Source organism: Emys orbicularis, chromosome 1, assembly GCF_028017835.1.
Source record: "Emys orbicularis isolate rEmyOrb1 chromosome 1, rEmyOrb1.hap1, whole genome shotgun sequence".
NCBI lineage: Eukaryota > Metazoa > Chordata > Testudines > Emydidae > Emys > Emys orbicularis.
Genome location: NC_088683.1, coordinates 127,370,187 through 127,389,391, shown reverse-complemented (window position 1 = coordinate 127,389,391; position 19,205 = coordinate 127,370,187). Strand labels below are relative to the sequence as shown.

General features: G+C 42.1%; 1 protein-coding gene across 1 annotated transcript; it reads right to left on the bottom strand.

Moving 5' to 3' along the window:
* Positions 1–1,404: 1,404 nt before the first annotated feature.
* LDHB (lactate dehydrogenase B) lies at positions 1,405–18,459 on the bottom strand. The gene is made up of 8 exons (XM_065423750.1): positions 18,332–18,459; positions 14,778–14,909; positions 8,411–8,528; positions 7,594–7,767; positions 5,236–5,409; positions 3,690–3,807; positions 2,533–2,656; positions 1,405–1,769 (listed from the first exon to the last, which is right to left on the bottom strand). Exons 2-8 carry the CDS (start codon positions 14,901–14,903, stop codon positions 1,602–1,604), a joined length of 1,002 nt encoding a protein of 333 aa, XP_065279822.1. The 5' UTR covers positions 14,904–14,909; positions 18,332–18,459; the 3' UTR covers positions 1,405–1,601.
* Between the last annotated feature and the right edge of the window lie 746 nt (positions 18,460–19,205).

Genomic DNA, 19,205 nt, shown 5'->3' with positions numbered 1-19,205 from the left:
CAAAGGTGGTTTTAAGATACTTTTGCCTCCACCAACTCTTGGGTTGAACACCTCTGGCCAAGCTATTCTGGTCCAGACACTACGTAAATCAATTTTTAACAATGCATCAGCTCCTGGTTATTTTACTGTTAATAACCAACCAAAAAAGTGCAAGAGAGATGGTCAGAAACTAAAATTCCCCCTAGTTTTCATAGTGCATGGCAACTGCACCTGTATTCCCACTCTGTGGTCCCTCAAGGGCACCCACCTCCCAGCTCCTCAGTGGTCTTCTCTCTTGGGTGGAGACTTGTATCTCTCCCCCTCCTGACCAGGGTTATTCCAGACTGCAGTTTCCTGCCTACACTGTGATATCTCCAGCAAGCCAGACTGCCTAAACAGGCCTGCATCTTCACTTTTCTTTCCCTCCAGAGATCACCTGCACCTTACACCCCTAACTCCAGCGGAGTTCTCCTAGGAGTCAGTCCTTCAAACCTTACAAAGAGGTTTTTCCACAGCTTTAGCTCAGAAACAGAATCTCCCACGAATAGTGCAGTCTTTCCTCTATACAGGTTTGGCCTTTGATCTTGAGACTCTGGGAAATACGTAATCAGCAGACAATGGCTCATTCCTCAGGGCATAGTTTAAAAAGGCTGGGTTTTTGCATAACCATAATTTAAGTTGCATAACGTTCACACCGCTTTGCCTAATACAGCACATCTTAAACAGTCTTGCCCAAATAGCATCCAAAATCTGATTAGAGATGAAGTGCCCAACTCTGCCTGTTTTATATGTTAAGGGAGAATTTGGTCCAAATCCTTTATACTTATACTCTATGAAGGCTGGAATTCTGGTTTTCAAACAGCATAAAACACTGATATTTAGTTTTAGTAATTCTCCAAGACAGACGCGACTAAAAAGCACACGAGAATTAAAGTAGGGATAAAAAGCAAATCAACAGTATCAGAATGTGATTCTTAAGGTTCAACATTTCACAACCAAAAATGAGCAACTGTCTGAATATATAAAGCACCTGTTTCCAGCCTGATGGTTTGTGGAATATCAGACCAAAAATTATGTACTTCGGGGTCACAGACTAGTAGTGTTTTCAGCTAAACAGATCTTGAATTGAACACAGACAAATCCAGACCTCATTTTTATTATTCATTTTTTGGGGAGGGATAGAGAAGGTGCCCTAATGAAAAGAAAATCTGGGAATGAATTTCCCTTATTCGGTATTTGGATTTAGGAGAATGGATAATACCAAATGTTAACTCCTCCTCCTGTGTGAATTGAGTATCTTAGTAGGGATTGCCTCCTTGATATATATATTTAGACACACACACGAAAAGCAACATTGGAGAAAATTTCCATGCATAGCTGGAAAATCATAATCACTGGAAATGAGGACTCCTTAGGAGAATGAAGCATGTTCGAAAGTTAATTTTATTTGTTCATAAAGTCTACACATTACAACAAGCATATGTTTAGTTGCTGTGGACAAAAGCTCATTTCACTTTTGGAAGATCAATGAAATGTTACCTCCAGAGATGTACAGTAACTAGAAAGCCCACATATGCACACACTATGCAGTTTTTACACTGCTGGAAGTTAACATTCATAGATTACAGATCCTTGAGATCTTTCTGGATGCTCCACAATGTATCTGCACTCTTCTTGAGTTGAGCCACCTCCTCATCCTTCAGCTTTTGGTTGATTACGCTTGTCAATCCAGAGGCACTTAACACACAAGGAAGGCTCAAGAAAACTTCATTCTCTATGCCATACATACCCTGCCACAAACAAACAGAAAGTAGATCAAACAGGACACTAAAAACCAAAATCTGCTTTCAGTTACATTGGCATAAACCCAGAGTAAACGCATTGACCTCAGAGTTATTTTAGAGTTGTACCAATGTGACTGAACGTAGCATTTGCCCATAGGCTGCACATATAGATAGTTAGAAACCCTTACAATAAAATGATTGGCATTCCTGAGATTGGCTTTGAGATTAAAGGAGCAACAGTTCAAAGTGCCCACAACCTCTGCTCTGTCAGGGGACCTAGAGCTGGCTGGTGCAGCCCCCAACATGTGCAGGGCTGTCCTGGGAGATGTTGATTCAGTTCCTCTCCCAGAGGACCTCTGCCATGAAGATCCTATGGAGTCCCAGCTGGAATTTTAGGATTACTATCCCTTTGGGGCAAATCTTCCCTCAGATTCAGCTGCAGTCCACCAGAGACAAATTTGGCCCACAAATTAAAATTTTGCATTGGGTAAAGACAATACATTCTCTTTACAATTCCGTGTGTGTGTGTGTGTGTGTGTATGGGAGGGTAGCGAAGAGGAAGAAAGGTCAACTCAGCTAGTGGACTTTAAACCTACAATGGTAATTTCCATTATAATACTATCTCTAGTTCTTTTCAAGTTCATAGAGTAGTATCATTTTACAAGGATTCCTTCACCAAGAATTTAGCAAATTCAGTAGAGTCCATGCATATATAACATGGTCATCATACCAGAATAAACTAAGCAGCTGATTTAACAGTCTCTCTTACCTTTACCATGGTTGACACTGGGTGAACCCGGCACAGATTTTTCAGCATAGACTCAATTAGATCAGCAACACTAAAGCCAATGGCCCAGTTAGTGTATCCTTTAAGTTTTATCACTTCATAGGCACTAAGAGAAAAGTGCAGAAGACACAATTATATATATTAAGGGACTTTCAAGACATTTTCTGGATATTACATCAGTCTTGAGGTAACATTTTAAAATGGCTGAAGTACTGCAATACTTTTAGTTATAGAACTTAATATCCTTACTCAATAATATTTTAGCACTGGGAGATAAGAGTGGAGTTTGCATAATCCATATTTGCAATATGTAAATCCAATTATACTATTGCTAGGTATTACACAATACGTATTCTAATAATGGTAAGAACAGGATACTGCTTTGTGATGGTAAGCAGAAAATATAAAACACAGATGTGACTAGCCAGATTCTTTACTTTAGTCAATGGAATCATTGCAGCAAATAACTGGAATGACATTGTCTAGCTAATAAATTTAATACATTTTATATATACATACACACAAAAACTCCTAAAAAGTCAATATCACACACTGACTATGCACATATCAAACACACCGATATTTAATACTTTTAACCTTGGCATTTCTGGATACTTTACAAAAGCACTTTCCTCATTTACAAATGGGGCAAGTGAAGCAGAGAAGGGGTAAGTGACTTGCCCAACTTTATACAGGGAGTCAAGGAGAGAGCCAGACACAGAATCCAAATTTTCTGACTCCAATTCTTCTACTCTTCCCACATGACCATCCTGTCTCCTGATAAACACACACACTGATCCTGTAAATCCTGCATTAGTCCTTACTCATATAGTTCGCTGTCCCATTTACGTCAATGGGGCTGATCCAGTGAGTAAGGACTGTTCGTATGAGAAAGCACATGCTGGATGTAAGAGTTGGGGATCATCTACATACAGATGTTGCCCTGGTTTAACTGAAGGTGTGACGTCAAACCAATCTACTTAAACCAGTGTAACTTAGTGTTTAGATCAGGTCTTACATTTGCAAATGCAAACACCCAAACGAATGTGCAGTCAAGATCTATTGAAAGTGATTAAGGTGGAAAAAAGTGCTTTAGCCACTTGTAACATCACGCTCCGCCTTATTCCCCTTCACTGTACCTGTCAACCACCAGTTTGTGGACTTCCTTCCAATTCTCACTGTCTCTGTCAGTACCCATGGCCGGGTTAAGCTCCTGGAGGGAAACGCCTGCCACATTCACTCCACTCCAAACAGCCACTGTAATACATGTCAGAGAGAGTATGTTACGATTACAATTCCTCCCCACTCCACTTTGTTCATGTTTTGGCCTTTTATTTGATAGGCAAAGTAGCAGCTAAGATGGTATTGTATCTGTTATTATTTCACTGTACTGGGTCCAAAGAGCTCTGGTAGGTGAGAGGGGAGAATGCTATAAAATGATTAGCATCATACTGGTCAATATTTTAATTACAAAGCTCTCTGCCCTTTGAAGGGTTAACAACTTGCTCTTAATATTTATTTTGGGTTGAAATCTGGAAGACAGTTACTAACCCTAGGAAATGGATATTTGCCCCAACTCAACTGTCTAACCTCTAAAAACGTATTTATTTTAGATATTGCTTTGGGAGGCATTGGCAAAGTGACAATAGAGAGAAATTAGCGCTTGTTGATCCACACAGAGGCACTGGGGTCTGCCTCCATGAAAGCTGCTCACTCAGCCTCTTGTCCTGAACATAGAGAGTGCAACACATCTATCTACAAAAGAAGAGGGTTCCTGTGAGCCCCAGAATGGCATTTCCCTCATATAGCACAAACTTCAGTGGTGAGGGAGAAGTATTCCTCTGATTCATTAAGGTCCGGGGAACACTGATAAATAGGGAGGGGAAGCAGCCATACACAGAAGCAGTAAGTATGATCACGAAGTGTTTGCATACAATCAACCAAATTCTGCTCTCGGTTATGGAACTGCACACTGGTGTCTGTAAAACCCAGATGTGGGTCTTCTGTTTATTATTATCTTTTATTATTATTCTCTTTAAATAGTATTGAGAAATATACACCAAAATACTGTTTGTATTTGACTTAAATCAGAACTTCTCAGCATTTTTGGTGATTTACAGTAACAGAAACTCTGCTGTTAACCTGCCAAGAATAAATATTGCAGTCTCAAAAGAGTGTTATTCAAATCACATGCTGTAATACACAGGCAACTACTGAGTGACCAAAGGCAAACTGAACAATAACTCTTAAGGTTCAGCTTCAGACAGAAGAAAGAGATGGTATTTTCAAAACAAGATTTAACTATATATCTTCCATTATTTTTAATGGCAGATATGTAGCTAAATCCCATACATTCCTTTGAAAATCTAAACCACAATCATTGTTATAGGACACAGAGGTTTTTTTAAATTTATATATTTATAAAGGCCAAAATTAGCTGTTAGTGATCCATAATTTTACACAGACCACCATAAAAGAATATGAGAAGGGGAGTGGGTATGACTTTAAAAAAATAAAACAACTGTTCAATCATTAGAGAAATTAGCTCTGGTACTCCCACATACACACAAAACAGCTGACCAAGTATCAGCACGTACCAGCTCTTTCAGGACTTTCCCCCACTTTCAAGGCATTAGCTATTTATCGGTCTCTCTCATTCCAAAAGACAGCAGACGTGTTCCTTACCGCTAGAATCACCATGTTCTCCTAAGATCCAGCCATGGCAGCTGGTGGGGTGGATGCCAAGTTTTTCAGCCATCAGATGGCGAAATCTAGCTGAATCTAGATTGCAGCCACTTCCAATCACACGGTGTTTGGGCAGCCCACTTAGCTTCCATGTGACATAGGTCAATATATCAACTGGAAAAGAGAATAAAGACAGTGAGTTGGTTAACTTAGCCATATACAGATTTACTTAAATTACTGCCTTAGTGCGTGTGACAGGGTAGCCTCTTACGAGTCAGAGAAACAGAGTGTGCAGCTGGGTTCACTTGTATAAAGCATCTCGTGCCTAACCGGAGTAGAGGATAGGACGGCTTATCTCACTTGTGGAATGTTGGGGCTCTGTCTCCAATTATAAAAGCCATTTTTTAGGAGTTCACTGGAGGGTATGTCCTAGAGGCTAAAACCAGGGGAGGTTTCTCCTTGGTATGGCTGGAAAGAGATTGGGCCCCGTGGACACAGGAACTGAGTTAGACTACTTAAATATTCCCGGGAGTTCGTTGTGTTTGGAGATCTTGCCTTCCACTTGAGAATCTAACTTAAATGTGCCTGAAGTAAATGGATTTATAATAAAACATCTGAATTTTCAAAGGCACATTTCTTGTTTCGTATAATTTGCAATATATTTGGTACATGAAAAACAAGATACTTCTGCATAGAACTGTCTTTGGATGAGGACTGCCTAATTTACATCATGGCACTAAGTGACTTCTATGCACTAGACTGTATGGTGCTACTATATTTTCAGGCAGCTCAAATTAATAAGCTATTTGGGAATGGTCCAAAAAACCCCAAATACATAACAAACTAAAGGGGTGTGAAGAAAGGTACAGAAACTAGAACAGTATCCGAGAAAGACAGGCAATAGTAATGACAAGTCCTGCCTTAGAACCAAATGACTGGGAGTTACATAACTTGCAAAACTCAGGTCCCAAGTGCCCGTAGTGCAGACATGGTACAAGTTATTGCTGCACAAATGACGGCCCATCTCCTGATCGGCCATGGCTGCACAAACAGCCACCATGAAGATTACTCCTGATCCTGTCAGGAATTATCTACGCAAAACAGGGGGCAGAATGTCAGGGGTATACATCCTAACCCATGTGGACCAGGCACCCAGATCCACTGTAATATACCATCCATAGTTCCAACCACAGAAGACGGGGAAAGTAGGAGCTCTACAAGTTTGGAGAAAGCATAGGGCACAGTTAAAAAAAAAAAAAAGGCAACACACAGTTGTCCACTCCTAGCCCTTTTTTGGCCTGAGCGACAGCCAATTGAATCTTTGAATAAATTTTATAAATAGGAATGTGAAACTCATCTATATTGAGCTGTTATAGTTGGGTTTCACCTACTGAGGCAGCAGCTTAAAAAACATCAGTGCTTGTGAAATGGTGCACCTCTGGCTCTAGAGAATATCTAACAACGTAAGAATGCTATTATGACACCCTAACTCCCATGCTTCCTAACTGATGGCACATTCTTGTGTGATGTATTGCTCAGCTTGGGTCTAAAGGAACCTGAGCAGAATAGCAGGCAGAGCTTGCCACTTCTCTCTCTCTCAGGTATTTCTGGTGTCTATAAATGTGGTATTAATGGCCAGGCTCGATCCTCCAGTGCTATATAGTGTGAACATGTACAATCTGTTTAACTAAATCTTTTGTATCCTAATGCACTCTCTAGTATATATTTACTCAAATGTTTCTATTCTAACTTTTCTTCCCCAGTTGATCTCAGTTAAAGCTAAGTTGAGGAGTGTGCGGAACCGAAATCCAGGATGTCTAAAGTTTATCCTCAATGCACAAACTTTTCCTGAAACTATATTCAAGGAAATTTTTAATTTTACATTTCAGTATTGTTTTTGTGATCAATGAATGACGTTAATACATTCTCAAGCTGGATTTGTCATTCAGACAGATAGCCATATCTTTGCATCTGGAGGCTTAGGTGCTCATAAAAGCTATAATTAAACAAGTTTCCTAAAATGAATTATTGAAATTGCACCTTCTTTCACACTCATGGGGTTCTGCGCCAGGCTGCTTAAACCATCAGCAGCTTTTAAGCCAATATACCTAGAGCTCTGAAACATAATTAATGTCTAGCAGGGTTTTCAAACAGTTCAAAGTCCTGCGTACACAGGGCAGCCACAGTAAATGTAAATCATGTTTGCATTTCACCACTAGTAGCGGACACCACAGAACTCTCTATACAGAAGACACACATTTCTACATACTTCCTACTGTAACTAGGCAGAACTTCAAATTAAAGGCCAGTTCTACAAAACTCATGAATTCTACTTTGTACATTAAAACACTGTTTTACCTGGGTTGGAAACCACAAGGATGGTGCAATTGGGACTATACTTCATAATCTGAGGAATAATAAATTTGAAGACATTCACATTCCTCTGGACGAGGTTCAGGCGACTCTCCCCTTCTTGCTGACGAACTCCTGCAGTTACTACCACAATCTTAGAATTAGCTGTGACAGCATAATCTATAGAGGAGAGGAAGAAAAATACAGAACACAGCTGAATAAAGTCAACGTCAAGAGCAATGTGCAACTACGGACTGCTCTAAATAGCTCCACATGTGTGTAAAATACTCTGGTTAGAAATGAAAAGTGTTCAATCTTAATAGGTCCACACAATTTCTTAAGAGACGGTGTTATTATCTACTGATCAAATCAGGACATAGAAATTTAGGGTTCTGTTCTCAACTTTGCAGTTCTGTAGCTTTGGATAAGTCATTTAGCGCCTCTGGGCCTCAGCTTTCTCACCTATAAAATAAGGTTAGTATTTTCTCCACCTCCCAGGAATTCTGAAGTTTCTTTAATATCTGTTTTATGATTCTTGGTTGAAATCCACTACAGATGGACAGTTCAGTGTTAATTAGGGATGGGAAAATGAGAAGCGATTTAGATTTTGAAAAATCGAAGTGGTTTCAGTTTTAGCAGAATGCCCCTCATTTGTTTAAATATGTTATCTGCTCTTTTCCCTTAAGTCTTAACCTAAGCCTCAACTTTCACAGGTAACATCAAGCCCTGAGTTTGTTGCCAGAATGCAAGACCCTGAGTGCATTCCCATTATTGTGTAGATTTACAGTATATCTGTATTTTAAAAGCAAGATCCCAAGTTTACCTTTGTCTGCCACAATCTTATGAGTTTGGAGGAACAAGCTCCCATGTTGCAGATCCATCATTTCTCCTTTTAGTTTGTCTTCCAAAACATCAACCAGAGCAAGCTCATCACAAAGACCCTGTGTGGGGAGTGGAGGGAATACAATATGGACATCACACAAAGGGCTCACTGTATATTATTATTTTACTATTTTTCAAAGCTTCCTTTGTTGAGTTAAACTACATCATTACTTTTTATATGGAGCTCTTTATAGAGTATATTAATGTCACACTCTGGTAAAGCATCTCTTCTGAATCACTAGACCAAAAATGGGGAGCATGGGACAGTTCAGATGGTGACAGTGGAGACACATAAAAACACACTCCAGTAGCAAAAGTATTATAAACCCTTATTAAAGCACAGTAAAAGTTTACGATTCAGGTTACATTTCCCACTTCCCTGTTCAGAGGGAAAAGCCACAAATCCTTACTCTGGAGCTTCCCTTTTGTCATTAAGGCACTACAAGATTTTAGGCTATGTCTACACTAGAGTCCTTATCGTGGCACAGCTGTACTGATGCAGCTGCGCCACTGTAAGCTTTCTCGTGTGGCTGCTCTATGCCAACCGGAGAGAGTTCTCCCATCGACATAATTAAACCACCCCCGATGAGGAGCAGTAGCTATATCAGTGGGAGAAGTTCTCCTGCTGACATAGCACCGTGCACACTCCCGCTTATTTCGGCAAAATTTATGTTGCTCAAGGGTGTGTTTTTTTCACACCCCCGAGTGACACAAGTTTTGCCGACGTAAGTGGGAGTGTAGACATGGCCTTAGTTATTTACTTAGAAAAATATGCTGAAGTCTCTGTACTAGTTGTAAGAATTACATTCTGCTCTATATCCAAGCAAGACAGTATTTGCCCAGATTTTTGATGGAAAACTCACATTGCTATCAGTTACCTCAAATTAACATTCAGTTAATTTGAATATACTGCTTCAACCAGCTTAATCAAAGTTTTAATTAAAATTGGACATGGTCAAAGTTTTCACAAAAAATATTCACCATATTTTCACCAGCTCTAAATCAGCACTGTTCCTAATTCTCCCCACCTGGACTTCTAAAACAGTGTCACTTTGTTAAACTTAAGTTCAGCCACATTTGGTTTTTGTCCAGCAGGGGGAGATTGGGAGATAGTCTCAAAGTTCTCCCACACCCCAAGCTTTCTGAGATTTTGGAGGGATGATAGACACTTTCTACTTCAATGACTAAAATATGAGATGCTATTAGGATTTTATCTCCCTCTGGCAGATACACTTGGTTGTGGCAGTGGTGGTTTGGGTTTTCTGTTGCTGTTTGGTTGTTGTTGAAACGTTGGCATCACTTGTATAGCTTGTCATGCCAATAAAAGTGCATTGAAACTCTGTTCAGGACTTCTCTCTACTACTGCCCTCTGTGCCTAAGTCCATTTGAAAATGGGCATCTAAGTCACTTAGGTGCTTCTGAAAACTTTACCCTCAAGCATGCATCTCTGTCTTGTCTGCTCCTCTGTAAAATTGATAATAGGTTCCTGTATCATTATGAGGCTTGACTGGTTAGTGTTTGCAAAGTGCTTTGAAAATAGAAAGACTTGAAACAAACATAACGCGACGCTATCTATATTTCTAAAAGGCATCTCAAATCAGTAACACAGAATATGTGTATTTAAATTTAAAAGTACGTATTTTAAAACCATGTTAGCTACAAATCAATTTATTTTATTGCACTCAGAGCAACTTCTTTCCACAACCAATACCACCAACTATTGCAGGAAAATTCCAAGGGCTTGTACTCGAGTCTTGCTTTATTTTAAAAATCATTTGCAGGGCCAAACTCTGATCTCAGTTATATGAATGTAAATCAAGAATAACTCACTCAGTGAAGTGAGTTGATTAAACAGGTGTACAACTGATAAAAGTGAGTGAAATCAGAATTAGGCCTATAAAATCTGCATCTATGATCTTTTAAAGATCTAGGACATTTAGGGTATGTCTATACTACCCACTGGATCGGCGGGCAGCGATCGATCCAGCAGGGGTCGATTTATCACGTCTAGTCTAGACGTAGACGCGATAAATTGACCCCCGAGTGCTCTCCCAGACTCTTGTACTCCACCAGGCTGAGAGGTGCAGGCAGAGTCGATGGGGGAACGTCAGCAGTCGACTCACTGCGGTGAGTAGATCTAAGTACGTCGACTTCAGCTACGTTATTCACATAGCTAAAGTTCTGTAACTTAAATTGACCCCCCACCCCCCCAGTGTAGACCAGGGCTCAGATACCTGATCTTGTGACCCTTATTTATCTAAGGAGACCCAATGAAGTTAGGAGCCAAATTCTGCTCTCATGAAACCAGAGTATATCTGGAATAGCTCCAACCGCTTTGCTGGATTGATACTGGTGTATTCTAGAGAGGAATTTGGCTCAATAGTAGCACTCACATGAATAAAGCATACAAGATAAGACACAGATACAGCTTAAATGCTTTTACAAAAAGATATAGTTCACCTTTAAAGCTGTGGAAAAAGTATTTCAAGTTCTTCTGAAAGAGCACACAGGTCTCAATGACTTTTTATTGCTAACTAGAAGCAGACATGAAAAACGCAACCCCCTTCAAGAATAAAATTAACACCATTCACGTGTATATTAATTGAGATGCTATACCAGAAAAAATGAACTCTGAACTATAACTTCAATAATGTCACATGGACGGTGGTGAATTTGATGTGCTAAATTTTAAGATAATATTGGAAATATTGGGTAAGTGCAAAATTTAGGCTACGGCTTAATTGAAGGCAGCATCCATTTTGCGGAGTCCAACAGTCTGAGAGTTCATAAAGCAAGGCACAATTATCAAGATGGCTCAATGCCCACGAACAGTTTGTTACAAACATGTTTTTAAATTCCAACTGGAATTTGTAAGGAAGAGATGCCAATTCTGAGCTGAAATGCAGGAGGCGGCCAGCTTGATGAAAAGTGATGCCATTTGTGCCACTGACAGAGTAGAAGCCCAGTGAAAGGGACTAAATCCATCCAGCTATAAACTGGCTTAAAATTTGTAAGGGCCAATTTCTACCACTAGTTATGCACATGCAACTCACATTGACTTCAATGGGAGGTGGATGCCTGTGATTCCCAGGGCAGAATTTGACGCTGTAAAGAGCTCTTCTTAGGACTATAAACCAGTATGCATCCTTCAATAAAGAGGTTAACAGTCACTTCCACTGGGTTCCCACTTTGCCAGTTTTACAGATCTCATTGCTTTTCCAGCAAGAATGATGCTGAGTTGAGATGGAGAAAGGCAAGCACAATGTGTTTTTTTAAAAAACACATCCTAAGGATATTTCATGATGAATTAATGATTTGGCATGACATTTCATACTTCCACATGATTGAACTGATTTTCTATAGCTATTTGTAACATGAAAAATAACTAAAACTTTTTATTTATGACATCTGTGGGTGGTTAATATCACTGTTTTCCTTGCATGGTACATCAGTTTCTCCCTTGCTGAGCAGTCTCTTCTAAACATCCACAAGGGAGGAGAAAAACCTTTGAACGGTTTTAAAGGCATTTTAAAAAAATACCCTGATGACATACTATTTTAAAAGCACAGTACCAGAAACAGTGAATTTTCTTAAGATTTTTTTTTTTAAAAGTCAAGTTAATAGAAAGTGGATCAGTATTTCCCCCCTAAAATCATGGATTACCCAGTGTTCGTCTTATTATATGCAGATAATATGGGTCCATTATCACAAACATCAGTGGGACTAAAGTGTATATTAAATGCATTTGGTTTATACTGTCAACAGAGGGCCTTTTGCTAAATTACTCCAAAACTAAAGTAAATGATTTTAGTTGAAGGTGGAGGTTGCATAAATGGAAGATTGATGGGCAATATATTCAACAAATTAGTTCTTTTGCCTATCTGGTTCTCAGAAAATGGATTATGGGATAAACATATTCAGGTAACAAAAGAGAAGGCCTCAAATTCAATGCAAGCTGTGTTACATTACACTGGGACTCATGGGTGCAACTTAATTGCACCAGCCTTTAGACTGTTTGAGGCCAGGTGTGCACTGAAATTTTGTATGGTGCAGAAATATGGGGATGGAATGATCCCACAGGACTAGAATTGATCCAAAACAAATTTCTTAGGAAGCTTCTTCGTCTCCCAAATAATCTCCTAGCTGCTCTTCTTAGAGCTGAGACAGGCACGATTTCTATTCTGTCCAAAGTGCAATACCGTAATATTAATTTTTTGCTTTGCTCTCATAGTATGCACCCACAGCAGTGGCCAAGGCTATACTTAGAGGAACAGATCGGTAGGGCCTGTTCATGTAAATTTCCTTGGTTAAAGTCTTCTCAGAATTGGAAATGATTAGATTTAAATTTAAAAATGTGAAATCTCTAATCAAGTTGAGATTAGAGGATATTAATAAGCACGGCAGTTGTTTCCATTACAAAGATGTCACCTTGGTTTCCCCTTCTTAAAAGGATTCATGGGTATTCCAGATATTTAGACAATTTGTCCATTAACAAATTAAGGAGGGCTTTTAGAGCTCTCTACTTTCAATTTATGCAGACCGCTTACTTAGAAGACAAATATACTGGCACGAAGAAATGTACCCACCTTTGTCCATGCGGCTCTGGACAGGTACAAGACTTACCCCATTATTTATTATATTGTAATTTGTATTGCCCTTGAGGTCAAAATGTCTTTCCATGTTTTTGTTCCAGATGCCTTTTTCTACAACCTCTCAGAAAACAAAGTATTTATTAGGAACTGGCAATGTATCTGTGATCCAAGTGATTACCCTATTTCTGTGTTCAGCCGCTAAAATAAGGAAAAGGAAATTGACATGGTGATGTATGCTCTAATTGGCTTATGTTCTTTTTAATTTGTATTTATGGTTATTTCTGATATTTAAAATTCAGGATTTTGTTTTAAGTTTTACAGTAGTATATTGTATTTTTGGTGCATTGGCCTATGGCTAAGTCACTGTTAATTATTAACTTCTCAAATTAACTTTGTGTCCCTTAAATACATTCTAATGGTTTAGTGGTATGTGCATGGCTTTGGGCGCTGATCCTGTAAGCTATTCCATGTAGAAATGGCCTGGAGAGAGTAATTTGCAGGATCAGGTTCTTAGGGCCAGATATTTAAAGGTATTTAGAGGGATTTTCAAAAGTGCCTAAGCACCTGTCTTCATCTTTAAGCACCTATGTACTTTTCAAAATCTGACCCTCAATAAGTAAGACTCCGATTCAGAAAATGACTTCAGCATATGCTTAAATCTATCCCTACTGACTTCCAACGGGACTTAAGCACATTTAAATTTTTTCCTACAAGGGACTTTAGAGCCAAATTAATCTAAAGATCTAGGTGCTTTAAGTTGCAGATAGGCATCTAGTGAGATTTTCAAAGTAATATAGGTACCTAACTCACCCTGAAATCAATATTTTGAAAAATCCCACCAAGTGCCTACCTGCATCTTTAGGTGCCTAAATATCTTTAAAAATCTGGCCCTTAGTTCCCAATTTATTTTTCTTATTCTTCTTAAAGTAAGAAAAAAAGGAAACAGCTACTTGCAAACTTTTGCCCTCTAAAAACGAAAGGTCAAATTCTGAGGTCCTTACTGAGGTTTTAGTCAGTCCTTAAAGAGGCAATGGGAGATCTGCCTGAATATGGGCAACATGAAACCAGAATCATGATCTGAGAATTTGGCACTCAATTTTAGCTACTTTAAAATTCTACAGTGAAAGCTGGACAACTAGGCAATAAGGGCTGAATCCAAAGCCTAGTGAAGTCAATGGGAGTCTTTTCATTTGGGCCTTGAATCAGACCCTGGATGAATGAAGAGGGTAGTAAGTTGAGTGTGTATAGTTTTGGTGTCTACCGCACATTTCACAACGATCTCTGGTCTGTCTCCATTTAAGTTCTTTCCCCCCTCTGACGGCCCTGCTATCAAGTAGCGGACTCTGGACTCATTTCCCAAAGGCCTGGAACGTTGGAAGAATCAACAGCAAAAAAAGTTTGGCAAGAGGTTGCAGACCCATTGTACACAAAGCCTACCTGGCGGTCTGCAACTTTGGAAAAGGACAATCAGACCTTTTCCTGAACATGAGACAACTATAAGAGTCAGAGAGGAGAGAAACTGGGAACAAACACAATGAGAAGACAAGCCTCACGTGGAGCAGAGGGGTTCATTTAGGAGGAATGTATAGAATTAATCAGACTATTCTTACATTAGTCTGTCATATTTATCTACATTTTCACACAAAGAAGTCAATCAGATTTTGTAGCACTATAAAATTTCGATTACTTTAGATCCATAGTGTTCTTGAACTATACCTTTCCAAGAATGCTGATGGCACAGGCCATTCCAACTTGGCCAACCCCTACTACGGTGATCTTATTGTTAGGGGTGGTGGATTCTGCTGCAATTGGTGTAATCAGTTTCTCTTGTAAAGTAGCCATTGTATTCTGCAAGAAAAGAAAGACACATACAAAACTCTATAGATTAAACCCAATCACATTTCCCACGTTCTTCATATTAAAAAAAGAAAGATAACTACTTTAGCTCCAACACTGAAATTTACAAATAAAATTGCCATATATAGATATACATTTCCAAGTTACTGAAAACAGTTGTTTATATAATCCACTAGGCAGACACATGAGCAGTTGGCATTGTCCAATTCCATTTCAATAATTACACTCTACCCACCTAAAATTGTCACTTCAATTTCATTAGGATACAATGTACTCTTTCCTCTCTATATGCACTGTTGCTGTGAGGTGTTAAGACAGCTGCTTTGTGATAGTTGCATTTCAGTGGTGGGTTAAGAAATACTTATAAGTTTGTAAATACTTTGAAACCTTCTGGATGGAAAGCACTGAATAAATACAGTGTTCACTTACTTAAATGGCTCCCCCACTGCTCCCTTCATTCCAAATACATGGTGATTCTTTTTTGCCTTTGCGGCTTTATGTAGAAATGTTAATATTCCAATCCATTTGTGTATAATAAACTGTGCTAGAACTGAGCTAACCTGGCATTCATTTTTATTTAGTGTCAGAGACGCCCTTTGATCAACTTGTAAGTTACCACCGCTAAGCCATGTCTCTTCCTGATTTTCCCCCTTCGCTTCCCTTCCCATGCCAAATATTTAAAGACAGTCTCCATATTCGGTACCTATGTTTTGGAATCACATACACACACTCCAATATATATTTGCAAACAGTGACCCTGTCCTACAAGCTGCTCCATGAGGGCTGACTCCTGGCCATGCATGAAGCTCCAGTGATGACAACAGGGGATTGGAGCCAGAATTTGTAATTGCTGTTGAGCAACTAGATATCTAGGTGATCTGTGTGTATCAATCTGTGCCAGTCAATGGAGGCAAGTCAAAATTTGTGATTGCCCAAAAGATTTTGGGACCCAAAAATTAGCAACTGCTTTGGAAAATTTGTCCTAATGCTCATGTATTTCTCTTGATCCACATACAAGTCAAGGGCAAAACAATCTTAAAATCAGCTAATACACTAGAGGCAAGAACTCCTGCATCATTTCTCCATCTGTAGAATTCTCAACATACAATGTTCAAGGAAGTATTTCCTAAGGCATACTGGGAATCAGAGGGGGGAAATAAAACCAGACAAAAATATTCATTCTGCAGAAATAGTGTTGTTTCATTCTCCTTCATATGTTGCAGAAATTGAAAGGCGTGTACTGAATGAGTCAGAGGTTTACTGGAAGAGAAAGGATGGTTTCCTGGTTAAGGCATCGGAAGGCTGCCCTGGAGAACTAAATTCTATCCCTGCCTCTGCCACAGAGCTTCTGTGTGATGCTGGGCAAGTTGCTTAAACTAACATTCTCACAGGTGGTCACTACATGCATGTCCTTCATTTTCTGCATGCCTAACATAAGACATGTGGTCCCAAATTTGCAGAAAGCGCTGAACACTCACAACTGCAAGTACACTTGACTGGAGCTTTTTTGAACATATCAACTGCAATAAAAATGCCAAATATGCTGAGAAAAAAAAAATCAGGCCCTATTTATCTCAAAATGGATACCCAAAAGTAGTGAGCATTTTTGACAATGTTGGTCTTAATCTGTCTGTGCCTCAGTTCCCCAGCTGTAAAATGGGGGGAATAACACCAGCAACTCTTACAAGGCTGTTGTGAAGATAAAGTCATGAGTATTTGTAAAGCACTCTGATTCTAAGGTCCGAGCACCACAGAAACACCCAGCAGGAAATTAATAATGTTGTGTTCAGTGCAGGATTTGGATGGAAGGCAGTAAATAAGGCCTGGGGGCCAGCTACCCAGTCCCTGAATGAGGCAGGGGTCCTGGGGGAAAATAGTATGTGATCATGTCATTAAAGGCTGTCTCAGAAGGCATAGGGACGGGGGCTGGATTGAAGTTGCACAGGCGATCTTAATTTTGCTCTTTTCTAACTTTACCAAAAGGATGTTGTGTTGTGTTTTTGTTCGTTTTTTCTTTCCTGACAGCAGAAAACCTGCAAGCTCTTCGGCGGAGAAAGGACCTGCATGCCCCAAATGTGCCATGTAAATAATACTGAATTAGACACTGGCGGGGGGAGGCGAGGTGGCAGCAGGCAGTCAGCGGGGGGCACAGGCGTTTCAGCGGCTGGGACAGTCAGGTCAGGAAGGGTGGAGGTGGCTGCTCTTCGCCTGAGTCATGCGTGAGTCAGGGCAGGATGCGGTTTGCTCTGCGCCTCGCAGGGAGCCCGGCTCTCGCTACCCCCAGAGCCCCTGGAGGTGGCGCGCTCAGCCAAAGCTGCGGCTACGGGATCACGTCTTGGGGCTCCTCTTTGGTGTGGGGGGCCCGGGCTGCTGCTGCCCCTGCCGCCTCCAGGGCAGCGAGAACTCTCCCGGCCACGTCTCAGCCCTGCCCGCCTGTAGCGCCGCGCGGGCCCCGCCACGCACCAGGAGGAGGCAGCAGCAGCAGCAGCGGATCCACGCCGTGCGCGCGCAAACGCCTGCCCATCTCTCATGCCTCCCTCCCCCACCCCGCCGTGCGCGTGCACAGGGCCCTGCCTCCCCGAATCCCCGGCGCGCGCCCGCCAGGGGGGCGTGGAGGGGTGTGAGAGCAGCAGCTCGGGCGGCTCAAGGGCACGCGGCTGGTCCTCAAGTCAGCCCGGCCGCTGCACGTGCAACGGTGCAACAGGGCCGAGCGCCCTCGGCACAGCCATCCTCCCCCGCCCGCAGGTGCGGGGAGAGCCTGCGTGTTAGCCGGGTGCATGGGGTCTAAAGGAGAGACACCCCGCCCGCAGCCAGGGGAGATTAAGGCGGTGGGGGGCCCTTCACGCGGGGCTCACTTCTCCGGCCTCTAGGCCAGAAGAAAGGGGCGCCAGGGGGTATTCTCTCTTCCATGCCCTTCCCCCCCATCCCTAGGATGGAGACACTGCAATGCGATGAGACAAGCGACCCGTCACTTCCATGATCCATCCTAGCGGGGGGTGGGGGGGGGAGGCTTTGACAACGAAGCTGCGCCCTTCCCGAAGGGCTCAATGTTAAGGCCTTCTGCAATGGGGGGGGGTCTGTTTCCTGTCCCCCCATTGCTCTTTAAATAGCAGCAGCGCTGCACTGCAAAGGAGAGGCGATCCCCGCTTCTCCCCAAATTGGGATCCCATCCTGCTACCATCCCATCAAGCGGCCCTGCGGCTACAAAGGGGCAGGGGCGGGACAGTGCAGCAATGCACAAGGCAGAGGAGAGCCTGACTCTCAAAAGCGCGGGGGGGGGGGGGTCTGTACCCCGCCTAGAGGCCCACATACCAGGCAGGCCCTATGAAAGAGAAAGGGGGGTTCGTCCCTTCCATTAAAGCCCCTCCCCCCCACGAGCAGGGGCCAGCGCAGCCGTACAGCGCGATACCCACCTGTGGGGATGGCTCAGCCGGGCTGGGACTGATGGCACAGGAGGAAGGAAGGAGCCGGGCGCAGCAGCAGCCTGTGTCGTGCGGAGCTAAGACAATGTCAGCCCCGGCCGCAAGGGAAGAAAGAGGCGGATCCTGCCCAGCTGCTCGGCGTCGTCTCCTCCGGTTACGCTATTGTGATTGGAAACCCGAGCGCTGCCCGCCCCCCAGCCTCACTCAATCCCCTTCAAGGACACAGGCGCACGGCTGCAGCCTCCCCGCACGTCCCGGCCCCAAATGGGCCGGCCACTCCTTGAGTCACTTTCAGGAAGGGGTTTGGTCGCCGCCCGTAGGGCTGCAGAAGTGCGGCTCTCTCAAGCCAAAAGTTTTCAGCTGCAAAGCGGACCTCTAATCTCTGTGCCCCTCAGCTGCATGAATGAGTCTTTATAAACCCAGTCGCTATCTCACACCTCTTAGGGCATCCACAAAACCAGTTTGTATGACCCCCAACGCCAAACCCGCCCTTCCTTCCCCCTCCCCCTGCAGGTCTCTCCTTCATTCTAGCTTAACCTTCAACTAGCCTTTTTTAAAAGCCTCTTTCTCCTGTGACAAGTAACTTCATAGGGTAGCAAGGAATTGTTACAGCAACAGGGCTTGCCTGCAAAATCCAGTTACTAACAGGGTCCCCATCCCTGCAGTATCAGTGCCTCAAGCACTAATGAATGGATCCTCAGGACACACCTGTGTGAGAGGGAAGTATTACCATCCCCATTTTACTGATGGTGAAGGGAGGCACAGATTGATTAAGCAGTTTGCTCAAGGTCACCCAGAATGGCTGTGGCAGAGGAAGAAACTAGATCTCCTAAGTCCCGGGCCAATGCCTCAATCCATATCTATT

Bases quoted from the DNA above. Each gene is read 5' to 3' on its own strand.
- LDHB (XM_065423750.1), bottom strand. From the start codon at position 14,903: ATGGCTACTTTACAAGAGAAACTGATTACACCAATTGCAGCAGAATCC. The intron at 8,529-14,777 runs GTATAGTTCAAG...CTCCCCACACAG, and splicing joins CCATCAGCATTCTTGGAAAG to GGTCTTTGTGATGAGCTTGC. The intron at 3,808-5,235 runs GTAAGGAACACG...CATGTATTACAG, and splicing joins AGAACATGGTGATTCTAGCG to TGGCTGTTTGGAGTGGAGTG.